Raw genomic sequence first — 13,467 nt, forward strand, 5'->3', positions numbered from 1 at the left:
ATTCTAAACAACTTTTTTTTTTTTTTTCCCAAAACAAAGATGGACATTTTACTGTTACCCCTCCTCCCCCTTAATAGAAGCTTAAGAAATGCTTTTTATAAGACTGCTTCATGATTACTGTGAGTTAACTGTTTAAAAGCAAATACAATAAACTACCATCACTAAATGGCCTCTATTATATAATTTCTTTAGTTTACCCTAGCTCTCTGAGGATTTGAGCAATCTGAACAATGGTATTTTCTGGTATATTATCAGAAGAAAAGAAACTGTCTACAGTTCATGCAGAATAAGGAAAGAAATGGGCCATGGTAAGATCAGAAAAGAAGTATTGCAGAAAATAGTGGCATATAGAAGATATTAATGCAGCAGATTTCTTTCAGGTTTGGAGTAGATAATATTCTTCACCCTGAATAGCCACTCATTCCAGTTGGTAAAAAAAAAAAAAAGGAGAAGTATTTTCAAAGTGCAGGTATCCAGTAGACTCATACAAGCTGACAAGAAAACATAGATTATCATTCTGAATTTTGTTATGTTTCTTTTTAAAGAAAACATACCATGCAAAGATAAATGTTGTGAAACACATCAAGGCCTTACTAAGAGAACTCATAAGCTATGGCTGGTGAGGCCTTGGTAGTTAGGAAAGCCAGTCTGTGAAAGACAGGCTTTTAATGGGATTGAATACAAGAGAAAAAATTAGTAACAAACAATTTCACACTGGAAAAAGCTTTCCTAAGAACAAAAGAGAACATTCATTAGCATACAACACAATGTGCTAGAACAGGTGCAACCAGGAATAAGACAGGTATAACAATGACAAGGGTGCACTGGAGCTGGCACCATGTGCGTTCAGAGCAATCAAAGAGGTACATGGGAGGACCAGATACATCAAGGTTTGTAATACATGTTGATTGTCCAGCACTAGAGAAGGCAGTGACAAAGTGCAGAGAGAAGACCACTTTTATAAGTATACTACAGAGGAAAATAGGAAAGTAAAGAGCATGCAATTCTGCAAAAGCTTCTAGCAGAGGAATTTAGCAATAGTACAACATTCCTTTATAGCTACAGTACAGGATCAAGAAAGGAGCAATAACGAAGTATGTATATCCAAATATGGCACAAGAGAAAAAGAATATACAAAAAAAGTCCTTTCACCATGACAACACTGAGAACTTTTGCATCATTAGGGCTATATGAAGTGAGTATTAGCAAGTATATAAAGGAAAATGTCAAAATCAAGATTTTTAATAAATACATGTATAAAGCCAATACTGGGACAGTGCACTGTAAAATCATTACACTTTATTTAAAACAAAAATAGAAAAGACTTTTAATCTCACAAAATACTTCAGAGCAGATAAAATAAAGTTTATAATGATGCCTACAGGCACATCATACGATTGAGGTATATGCGCAAGCAGTTCCAGGACTATGTGCACAACTGCCATTAGCAAAACACCTAAAGGAAAGAAAAACACTCTTTAGATCATGGCATACATGAATATAATGAAAAAGGTGGTGAATTCACTGTGATGTGTTGCCTCAATTACTAGTGCCTCAATGCACTAGAAACTGGACAGGCTGTTCCAATAAAATGTGTTAACTTTTAAGACCTAAAAAGAACAATAAGGTGTAAATGCTAAAATTTACCTGCTACAGATAATGTAATCTTTTTGCTCTGCAGGTCTCATACATTCTATGTGCTAAGTGTTCTACCTGGATACCAGGAGTTCAGGCCAGGCGGAGTTTAGCAACCCACTTTGCATCTCTCTGGAAGACGGCTGTTCAAGAAAATGTGTTTTATTAGACTGCTGCACATCAGATTTTTAAGGAAGGTGGAATGTATACTAGAAGAGTTATTTGGAATTAGCCATTATTGATACTATACTGAAGCAACAACAAAAAATGATGGTAAAATCCTAATGTCACAGGCAAAAGATACAAGGAGATGCAATCTAAAATTGAATTACACTTGATGAAAACCTGGTGTTAATAATTTTGGTATGTCTAGGAATAAAGATGTATCTAAGCCTCCAGAGTTAGTGCTTAAAGCAAGCAAAAATATTTTCTTACAAGAGCTGAAGAACATAATGAAGATGATGACTAAGACTGGCAGAAATCTAGAGTAATTGGGGAGGGAAGGATGCAAATGGTATTGGGATCACAGTCTGAATAGTTTCACAGATGATGTTTTCCATAACAGGGAAGATTTAGTCATTTACTTGCTCTACTGTAGTATCTTAGCTCATTCAAGGAAACACACTGTAGGCCAATAACGTAACAAGGGGAAGTTAAGAGTAGCCCTCGTTAATGTAAACTTACAGTTATCAGAATAGTAGTTACTTGTGGATACTGTCCATACTCGCTTTTTTTTCATCACAGATATGGGTACACAGGAACAGTAGCAACTAAACAAAATCAGTTCAGATTCAACAAAAGTCTTGATAAACCTTTGGCTCTTTCAGTGCTGACTCCATAACACTATAAAAAATACAAATGTACAACTTGAATGAGGCATATAATCCTTAAAAAATCTTTTTTGCATATCATTTGCACAATGCAGTATCTCTGAGGTTGGACAGGACCTCTGGAGGTCATCTGGTCCAATCTCCCTGCTCAGGCAGAGCTACTTAGAGCTAGTTGCCCAGGACCATGTCCAGACGGCTCTTGAATATCTCCAGGGACTGGAGACTCCACAACGTCCCTGGACAACCTATGCCAGTGCTTAGCCACCCCCACAGTAAAAAAGGGTGCAGAACTGGATACAGCTCTCTGGGTCTGGCCTAACTAGTACAAAGCAGAGGATAAGGATCACCTCCCTCAACAGATGAGCAACACTCCTGCTAATGCAGCCCAGGATACCACCAGCCCCTTTGCAGCAAGGGCGCCTTGCTGACTCATGTTCATCTTGACCCAAACTAGCCAAAGAGTATTCCATACCATATGACATCATGCTGAGTGTATAAACTGGGGGAAGAAGAAGGAAGGGGGGGACATTTGGCATTGTGGCATTTGTCTTCCCAAGTAACGGTTACGCATAATGGAGCCCTGCTGCCCTGGGGACGGCTGAGCACCTGCCTGCCCATGGGAAGTGGGGAATGAATTCCTTGCTTTGCTTGCTTGTATGCACAGCTTTTGCTTTATCTATTAAATTGTTCTTATCTCAACCCTTGGGTTTTACATTCCTTTCCAATTCTCCAACCCATCCCTCTGGGGGGTGGGGGGGGGGAGTGAGCAAGTGGCTGTGTGGTACTTGGTTGCCAGCCGGGGTTAAACCACGACATGGTTTATGATGGATGTCTTGATATGACAGTATACTTCTATCTGTTTTTTCATATTTTAACCCACATGTAAGTTTTAAAAAAACCCAAATGTTCACAAGAATATTGGAGAAAGAAGTGCAATGGTAATTTCAGTGTGCCTAATAGAAATTGGCAAGTGATATATTGGAATACTAAGGAAGCCAGCACCTACTTAGCAACATGCTAATCAGAACTGTGGTGAGTCACATCAAGGACATATTCACTAGATGGAGTATTTGTGACAAACTATTTCCCAAAATAGACCCTGCTTCTATAGGTCTTCAGCTGTGTGCATTTTAATGAGATGAAGTCTCAAATAAATAATGATTCCGTAACAGTCTGTTGTGGTCTGAGCTTTAAATCAGGAACCCAGAGGTAAATCAGAGGCAACAACTACATTAGAGCCATATAAAGTCTACTATGGTTAGTGGCAGCTTGAGATTATCACTGAATAAACCGAATAGCACTAGTCACACAAAAAAAAATTAAGATGAGTGGACAGTAACATAGGCAAAATCAACCTTGTGGCTGACATCTACTACAGGCAACCTGATCAAGGGGAGCCTATTGATGAAGCCTTCTTACTCCAGCTACAGGAGGCATCATGCTCACAGGCTCTCATTCTGCTGGGGAACTTCATCCACCTTGGCATCTGATGGAAAAGTCGCACAGCGAGCTACAGGCAATGCAGGAGACTCCTGGAGTACATCAAAGATAACTTCTTAAGCCAGGTACTAGACAGCCCTACCAGACATGATGTGATACCGGATTGAGTGGTCATGAACACAAGAGACCTAATTGCTGACATCAAGACTAGAGGCAGCCTGAGCTGCAGTGATCACACACTGGTGGAGTTCACAGTTTTGAGAGATACGGGTCAGGCAAAGAGTGAAGTCAGGACCCTGAATTTTAGGAAAGCAGCTTCCCACCTCTTCAAGGAGTTAGTCAAGAGCAGCTCCTGGGAAACTGCCATCAGCAACGGAGCAGAACAGAGCTGGCAGATCTTTAAGAATGCTTTCCATAGAGCACAAGAGCTCTTGATCCTCAAGGGTAAGAAATCAGGAAAGGAAGGCAAGAAACAGGCATGGATGGGTTGAGATCTGCTGGTCAAATTAAAGGGCAAGAAGGAAATGCACAGGCAGTGGAAGCAGGGACAGGTATCCTGGGATGAGTATAGGGATGCTGCCTGGTTGTATATGGATGGGGTCAGGCAGGCCAAGCCACAGCTGGAGCTGAACTTGCCAAGGGATGGAAAGAATAATAAGGGATGCAAAGAATATTAAGAAGGGTTTCTATGGGTGTGTCAGCCAGAAGAAAGTGAAAGAAAGTGTACCTGCCCTGCCGATGAGCAAGATTGGCAAACTGGTAAAAACAGACAAGGAGAAGGTTGAGATACTCAACAATTTTTTTTGCCTCAGTCTTCACTGGCAACCTCTCTTCCCACACCACTCAAGTAGATGGACCACAAGACAGGGACTGGAGGAGCAAAGTCCCTCCCACTGTAAGATCAAGTTCATGACCACTTGAGGAACCTGAACATACATAAGTCTATAGGACGTGACATGGCAGTGTGCTCCTCCCCACCTCCCACTCCCCACCCCCCATCCTGACCTTTGTTTCCATGACAATGCTCAAGTGATAATCATCTGTGGTGCTAGTGATGGATGCATCCCACTCAAAGTGAATTTGGGGAGATGGAAAACGACACAGGGCTGTTGTGAACAACGTGCCCACTTAACAGTGCTGGTCAAGGTCCCACTCAAGTGAAGTGTGAAAGTAACTTCTGTAGTCACTATGCAAATATGACTATGAGTCAATTATCTTACTCCATAAATAGTGGGCAGCTCAGAGCTCGTTGAGCTCTCCTGCATGGCAGTGGGCTGCACACCAGGATCTCCTGCCTCTTAAGGGTAGGGCACCTCTGAAGGTCACTCCTCAAGGTTGAGAGATTCCTTGCCACAACAGGTTCTCGGTAAGTGATTAATAGCATGCTAAACTTTGAAATCCTAGCTAAGTGGTACAAAGGATTGATTGCGCATATATAATCTTTTAGCTAGAAACTGTTGACCAAGTCTGAGATAAGTCTGGATCCAGGCGCAGCTAAACTCCCCCCTGAGAAGGAGTTCAGAAGGCAAGGGGGTCCTTTCTGAACCTCATGACTCACGGGGAGGGTCCCCCTGACAGTTTTGTCTGACCTTGTCCTCTGTGCAGTACCACTCAAGTGGACCTTGCCACTGAACGTTGTTCATCCACTGTTGCATTCAGTATCAAACTTTGTTAAATCTGTTTTATACCAATAAAAATATTGCTACTTCTCCCTTACCAGTGAAGGGCATCACTCCATTCACAACATAGTTGGTGTAGCCAGCAAGATGGCAAGTAGTATCGTGGATTATTTATGGAGGCATGGAGTGAATTAGAGTCCCGACTTCTCCTCAGAATGGGCTCATGACACTTGGCTTGATCGGGCAGCCATAGCCTTAGGCATTCCCAGAGCCATGACTCAAGGTCAGCCTACTGGCGTTACCTTGAGTCTGACGGAAGCATTCCAGAAATGACATAATGATGAAAGGAAGGAAAGTATTGCAACCCTTTTGGCACTGAAACAGAATAACAAAAAAAAAAAAAAAAAAGGATTAGTCAGGATGAGTTAGGAGTTTGGTACAATGCTCTGGGTGATGCTCTTTTTGTGTTGAGAAAGGAATGTACTCTGAATAATTAGAAAAGATAAGGTGGGCACCTGAAGGAGATAAGGAGACCATCAAGTCAGGAAATTGCTGAAAAAAGAAAATTGAAAGGTCTACTCCACCTAGATCCCACCTATTGTGAATGGAATGATTAGATGTCAAAATCAAATGAGTATGTATGTAAGGATGTTGTGTAACCTCTCACGGGAAAACTGTACAAAATACCTAACTTTTCACTGAAAACTTCGGAGCTAGTTTGTCCGGTGCGAACTGGCTAGCTCCCCAACATTGCATGAAATAAATACCTTTGCTGCTTAAAGACAAAATTAGTCTCTGAGCAGTTACTCTGTGCCGTTTTGGCATCAGCACCAATCCCCAGGAAGTAAGACAACTATTACCTTAGGGGTAGATGGCCCATTCCTGGGAACATTCAAGGTCCGCTTGGATGGGGCTCTGAGCATCCTGATCTAGTTGAAGATGTCCCTACTCATTGCTAGGGGTTTGACTAGATGACCTTTAAAAGTCCTTTCCAACCCAAACTATTCTGTGATTCTATGAAAATTACAAATACTTAGGTGTGCTTGCAGTATTAGAAGCAAAGCCTTAATGACAAAAATACTGCTTGTTATGTTGATCCAGCAAATAAGGAAAATGTAACTGCAGTAAGTCGTATAGATTCTACACACCAGAGAGAGGGTGCAGCTCAGCTTCAGCCTCTCACACATATTCCCCAGATGTCCTGTTGGCTGCGTCACAAGGTACAAGAAGTAAGAAAGTGAATCTCACCAGTAAGAAAGTGAATCTCACCCCTGACAGTGAAGGTACTAATGTGTCCTAATGCTTCTATTATGTATAAATATTAATTTTGACATCTAAAATTTTTGCTTATAAATAGGCATGCACACTCAGGTCGTATAACCGGTGTTTTAAGAGAAGTAATGGATGTTAGTATGATACCGGTTCCCAACTGATCTACTACCAAACTACCTCCTTGAAACTACCATGTGCATATAGACAGCAGAATGGAGATGTGTAAAAATGCCTTTTTAGTTTAGTGTTGGATAGTAGTGATAAACACATTTCAATTGTGAATTTTAAAAGTTTGGGCTCATGACGATTAAGTATTTGTGAATGCCAAATCTAATACTTACTGGGCAGCTCCTTGATGAAGCTGCTTTTCAAGTTTTTTATAGATTTCAGTAGCAAGAAAGCAATGAATCCGTAAGAAGGTGGTGTATCCTGGCTTTCCTGCATAGTAAGAACTATGCTCAGCAGGCTTTTCCCAGCTAACCACATTCCAGGCTGCTTTTTATGGCCTGAGGCTCGTAATTTCCCATCCTTTCTGTCCTCCTCTTCTTTTATTACATCCTAGTGAATTTCATTGAAGAAAACAATATACTGCACTTGTTATGTGCAGGTTTCAGTTTGAACAATAGGGTAAAATGTGGATAATTTTATAATTCCTTTATTGTTATAGAGCTGGTGAGAAACAAGTCTTCAGACTTCCAGTAAGTTTTTCTCTATTGTAAACCAGAGGGAATTGGTATAATTTGGGAAGACACTGGTTTCATGAAACACCAAACGTTTATTTAATCAGTTACCAGGAAAAGTATGACTCTTTCCATGAAAGGTAATTGTGTTTTACACCATTTGTAACAATATAGCTACCTTTCTGTCTGAAGTCCTGTATGCTGTGAAGGGACTTCAAATACATTTTTGGCTTTACCGGCAAAGATAGGGATTATTTTGCTCCAGGTCATTCAATAAAGATTACACTCCTACATATTGTTCTGTGTCAAAGTTGTATGTGTCTGCCTGTTTCACAACAGATGGCTGCATTTCAGTACTTTTACAGAGAAGATGTATATGGAAGGTTGAAATAAAACATTCATTGTAATCCAACTTCTTCCAGTTGCTTGCATGTTTTAGTTGTATCCATCAAGCCTGATGTCATGCAGGAGAATTTTTAAAATACAACTTTATAAATTTGTTTCTGTTCATCCTGGGTCAAGATTTATTTGGAACAGCTGTAGAGAGAATATAGATCAAGTGTATTTCATATTGTAACATATCAGACATTGTTCTATGAGATATTCCAGTCTGTAAAATACAACAAGAAATAAGATACCTTAATATATGGTTCTTCTGTTTTAAGGGTGAAAGAGCACATGTAATTCTGAGAAGGGAGCCTTAACCTGTACTTCCAAGCTTTGAGTGAGTGATTTCTCATGCCAGCTTTTTTTTGAAGATTTTTTTTCTCTTTTGGTACAGAATACAGAGGTAAATGTGTGATTATTCAATTCACATATATAATAAATATTTTCAGTAGTCTTTTCACTGTAGTTGTCACTTAAATTTCCTTACTGTCTTTTCCAGTAAACGTTGGTTTAAAACGTTACTTTAGCGTTATGTTTTTGGCTTCAGTGATTTAGTAATTCTCTGTTTTGCCCTTGTGCTCTGTTAGAGAGAATAGTAGGTCTTGCTTCCTTTGGGCTTTTGTCAAGAAAGATTCATTGATGAAACACCTAAAGTCTAATAAGGAAGCTATGTAAAGCCTCAAAGCTAAAGATCAAAGTGAATAATGATCTAATATACCAAGTGTATCCGCTGAAAAAATAGGAAAATAGGCTTGAACAAGGTCTTTTAAACTTTGCTTCTCTTTCCTGTTCTACAGAATCACAAACCCACTTACAATGGCTCATCGGTGTAATTCTTTGTAAATAAGATTTTCTGGCTAGTACTTAGGAAATGCTTTGTATTACTAGAGGCGTAAGTACAAAATGCTGGATAAATAAACAGTAGAGCTGTTTGGAGGTAGAAAAAAAAGTTTAAACCGCGGTTTTACTCTTCCTTTGAAAACAAATCTTGTCTTTCTTCGTCCCCCGCACCCTTCAGAGCCGAGAGGGCGCCCCAGGACGCTGCCCTAGCCCCCGGAGCCCTCTCACACCCCCGTTGTCCCGGGGAGCGGGTCCCGAGCGAGCGCCGCGCCCCCTCGCCAGGCGAAGCTCTCCCCTCAGGCCGAGCGCCCGCCAGCCGCCGGCGCCGGTGAGGCGTTCGTGGCTCCCGGAGGGGAACAGCGCCAGGCCTCCTCTCAGGAGAAGGTCTCGTTGTGCGTTCTAACCGCAGATCCCGCTCCGCGGCTCGCCGGAGCCCTCGGAGCCGCTCCCCGTCAGGCGCCGTTGTATGAACGTTACCTCAGCGCCGCCCCCGCCCGGCACTAGCGCCATTGCCACACCGGTGGCGCGCGGAGGGGCGGGAGGCCGCGGGAGGCGGGGAGAGCAGCCACCAATCCGAAGCTGCAGCCCACCCCCAACTGACAAGTCACAGCACCCAATAGGAGTCTTCACTCGAGTAGGCGAGGCGACAGGGAAGGAGGCTCTACTATCACCGCCCATTGGGAGGAGCCGAGGGGTGGGGCAGCATCCCGGGGCGGGGCTCGGTGGGCAGGGGCAAGGCTCCGGGGGTTGGGGGCTTGGCCTCAGTGGAGGTATTTAAACCTGGCGCGGACAGTTCTCTCGCTCAGTCGGCGCGGCGCCGCTGGAGGTGTGGGTGTGCGGTGTGCGCCGGCCCCCTCACGGGCTGCCTTTTCTTCTACGCGCGCGTGTGTGCAGTAGGCTGAGGCGGGGGCCCGTCCCGCCTGGGTCAGCGCTCCGGGGGCGCGTCTCTTCCTCCTTCACTCGCTCCGGCCCCGTGCGCTTCCGCAGAGGGATTTCTCCGCGCCCCTTGTCCGGTGTGGGGGGTCGGCCCCCGACCCGCGCCCCTTCCCTCCCTGCTGCCTGCCGGGGGCTTGCGGCGCTTCCTTCTGGATGCGTCCCCGCAGCCCCGGGCGGGAGGCGGCCGGGGGGAAGCGCTGCCTCCAAGGATTTACCGCCGCCTGGGACTCGGACCCGCGCCGCCGCCCCCTTCACCGCGGGGGTACCCGGCGCCCCGGTTCCGCTGCCGCTCCAGGCCGCCGCCGCCATGGATGAGAAGTACCTGCCCGAGCTGATGGCGGAGAAGGACTCTTTGGACCCGTCCTTCACCCACGCCCTGAGGCTGGTCAACCAAGGTGAGGACCGGCGGGGGCGGAGCGGGGCCGCTTCGTCCAGCCGTGGGGACGAGCCGGAGTTAGAGGCGGCCGCCGAGGATGCTCAGGCAGGGGGTTAACTCTTAGTTTTGCACCGCTTGGTGGGTTGTTGGTTTTTTCTGTGGTCAGGCTGCTGGTGTTTAGCGCCTTCTTCCCCTGGCTGGGCTGCGCGGAGGGGCCGGGGGGTCCTGCCCCCCCCCTCCCCGGTGCCCGCCGCCCCCGGGCTGCGCCGGGCTGCCGCTCCGGCAGGCCCCGCTTCTCCCAGCAGCAGCAGCCGGACTGCATGCCCAGATACCTGTTCCTTCACAGGTGCTGTTCCGTTTTCCGATAGCGAGGGCACGCTCGCTCGCTGCTGTGAGTTATAAATTACTCGGAGTTGAATTGCTGTGTAGAACGGCTGGGGTCTTCTGTGCTCTGCTTGGGATTTAAGTCGATTAAAAACCCCAAATGGTTTTGCTGTTTTACACCGCTAGCGTGTTTCCGAACAGTAAATACAGCTTATTGTCTGCGGATGCGGGAGCCTTTTTAAAAAGAAGCCTACAACCAATGCCCTTTCGTAGGAACTTTTGGCTCTGTAACTTTAATATTAGGGAACCGACAGTACGTTTTGATAAATCCTTTAACAACCCAGAAGCATGTTTTCTTTTGCGGTTATGTAACTCCAGCTAATAAATGATTCCTACCCCTTCTGTGTGTGACATGTCGGGTATGCTTTAGTGCTAGCTCTTTGTTTCAGTGATGCTATACTGAATAAAAAAGTAATCAGTGTGACTTACGGTATGATGTAATGTAAATTTGGAAATACTGTATAATTGGCAGGTGAGTTCCGAGTACAGATCTGGAGAGACAAAGACTTGATACAGTGCTTGGCATGGTCAAGTGACATAAGTTATGATTTGATTTTTCTAATATAACTTAAAGACAGCCAGAATGATTGTATCTTCAATTGAAGCGATTACGAAGCCATGCTGGTGGACTTTGCTTCCTATAACAGGAATAGGTCGAAATCAGTGTGGCTTCTTTTAATGCACTGTTGTACTTTTCGATGTGTAATAGGCTGCGAATGCCGATCTCTCAATCGGGAGCATCAACTATTGTCTGCAGCAGTCTGGAGTCAGGGGTAGCTGTCGCAGCTTCAGCTGTGGAATGTGTGTGCCATGTGATTTGTAGCTGTGTCCTTGGATGGTTGGTATTTTGCATTTTTTCCCAACTTTGTAAAAATTACACTGTTGGTGGTGGAAGAATGAGAATTGTGTTAATAAATAGATATTGGCATTGTTTGCTGTAAATAGAAATATTGCTAAAACTTAGCTTGAAGGTTGAGAAATCAGGCTCTAAATTAGTGAAGTTCCTCTCCAGACAGGGAAGGAAGGATCTCTTTTGCATATGTAAATTATTTTTGGAAGTTACAGAAGTATGCTATTTATTATTTTACGAACCACTTACAGAAATAGATATGTCTGTGGCTGTTATCAAAACTGCAATTTCTTGGAACTATGATACTTTCTGAGGTTCTCATTTCAATGAGAAATTAGAGGACAGACAAGCTTTTGCATGCTTTTAACACAGTATTTGATATCTGCATATGTACAGCTCCAAAAAGAAAGTAATTGTCAGTGAAAAATTGAATGTAGATGGACATGGATCCAACCTCTTTATTCTAGTATGTCCCTAGATATTTTGCTTGCTTTGAAAGTGAAGTCTTGCATTAAATCTGAAGTGTTTCACTTCTTGAACATACAAAATTAAACAGGGTGACTGATTGGCTGTGGTTGAAAATGCAAGTTTGTATAATCCTGATTTGAAATGGGTATTTCGGGCAGTTATAGAGTCACCAAAGACCAAATAAGATGAAGTAACTGTAATAAAAGTAGGAAATCTATGACTTCAGGAAGGGCTGGTTTACAAACCCAGTCTGTCATGATGCTATCAGTGGCTTTTTTCTAAATTGCAACAATTCCGTGCTGTTAAATGAAGGCAATTATTAGTGGAGATGTGTTCGTAATAGTTCTGGCTTGTACTTCATATATTAGGTCCATTGAGTTCCTTCTATGATAGCTTACTAAGCAGGTAAATGAAATGGCTGATCTAATGTTTTTAAAGTGGGTTTGTTTAGCCCTTCAAATTAGAATGAAACATGTTTCTAAGTTTGGCTTCTTCCAAGCATATGTGAGAATGTCTTAGCAAGGGTTTTAAGTGCTTAAAATAACAATCTTAATTATGTAATAGCATTTTGAGGTCTTAATAGTATTGCATTTACTATCTGTATTTAAACATAAATACTGTAGATCAGCCAGTTTCCTTCAGAAACTCAAGATTGACTAGTAAGAATTGTACGGTTCAATTAAATCCTTCTGAGGTGTTGGAGGAATTGAAGTGTGTATACTAGAAACTTGCCAACAAATTTCTAACCATGTTGAAATTTGTTTTCTAGGGAAAAGTCCTGTGACTAGACTTCCAAAATCTCTTAATTATAGTTCTGAAATGGAAGTAGACACATTTGCATATTATGCTTATAATTACAAAGTATAATTTGGGTGCACACAAATTGCATAATTCTAAATGATACAGGAAAAAAGTGGAGCTTGACATGCTTTGAGTTCCAGGGTAGCCTCTGAGTTGAAAAAGAACAATGTGGAGATAACTAAGAACCTGCAAGAGTACTTTTGTGGGCAGTGTTGCTGATCTATCTTTCAGAATTAAGAGATGACAGCATCTTTTATTTGCCCTAATAAAATATGGTTTAAGCATTTGGAAAGCATTAAAATCATAGATCGGGATCCTTCACTGTTGTGTGTAGCACATGGAAGTGCTGATTTTTCTTGTTAAACTCTGCTCAACTATTGACAACCTGTCTATTTGGGACACAAATATAAACCCTAGTGCTTAAATTTTGCTTTAAGCAGTCATTGAAACATTCAGCTTCTCCCCTTAGAACAGTAGGAATCCTTTGCAGCAGGCTAGACTGTGCTTTGCTCTAAGATGATTTACTTGTATACTGAACATTAAGTCCTCTTAAAAAGGGGGTATTTTTATCTGTAAATCTTTAAATATGTTAGATATTAGTAGATCTATTTTGCATGTGTTGTAAGGTGACCATGCTAATAGGATTAATTTGTAGCTGGTACCAGATAATGGGAACTGGAATGTTATGCCCAATTATTATCTTAGTTTCTGTAATTAAAGAACCTTGGGGAAGGTGAGCTGCTGTGAAGAAGCAAAAGCTCAGTGCATGTGTGTCTGTATTTCTCCTATGTGCAGCTCTTAGGTGCTCATCTTTATGTAAAATCTGAAAAATAGTTTTGTATGTGGAAGTGATGTTTGTTCTGAAATCAGGTTTATCACTGCAAGGCACTGAGCAGCTTTACTTTTCAATCTTAGAGCTTTATTTTGAAGGCTGACTGCACTTGGGGTT

The 13,467-nt window shown here is 42.8% G+C and overlaps 1 protein-coding gene and 1 long non-coding RNA gene across 5 annotated transcripts in view; one reads left to right on the plus strand and one right to left on the minus strand.

The window, feature by feature from the left end:
• Nucleotides 1–13,467, minus strand: part of LOC308059915 — a 370,995-nt gene that overhangs the window by 226,901 nt on the left and 130,627 nt on the right. The window lies entirely within an intron of this gene.
• Nucleotides 441–13,467, plus strand: part of KHDRBS3 (KH RNA binding domain containing, signal transduction associated 3) — a 110,226-nt gene continuing 97,199 nt past the window's right edge. For 3 of the 4 annotated variants that reach the window (XR_013926478.1, XM_080377893.1, XM_080377894.1), the window contains exon 1: nucleotides 441–10,034. Coding sequence is in view for 3 of the 4 variants with exons in the window: in XM_080377893.1 (XP_080234019.1) it covers nucleotides 9,947–10,034 (88 nt within the window). In the remaining variant the exon portion in view is untranslated. The remainder of the gene's footprint in view (nucleotides 10,035–13,467) is intronic. The other variant, XM_080377892.1, reaches the window with a different exon arrangement.

The sequence above is a fragment of the Falco punctatus genome, assembly GCF_963210335.1.
Source record: "Falco punctatus genome assembly, chromosome: 3".
NCBI classification, from domain to species: Eukaryota; Metazoa; Chordata; class Aves; order Falconiformes; family Falconidae; genus Falco; species Falco punctatus.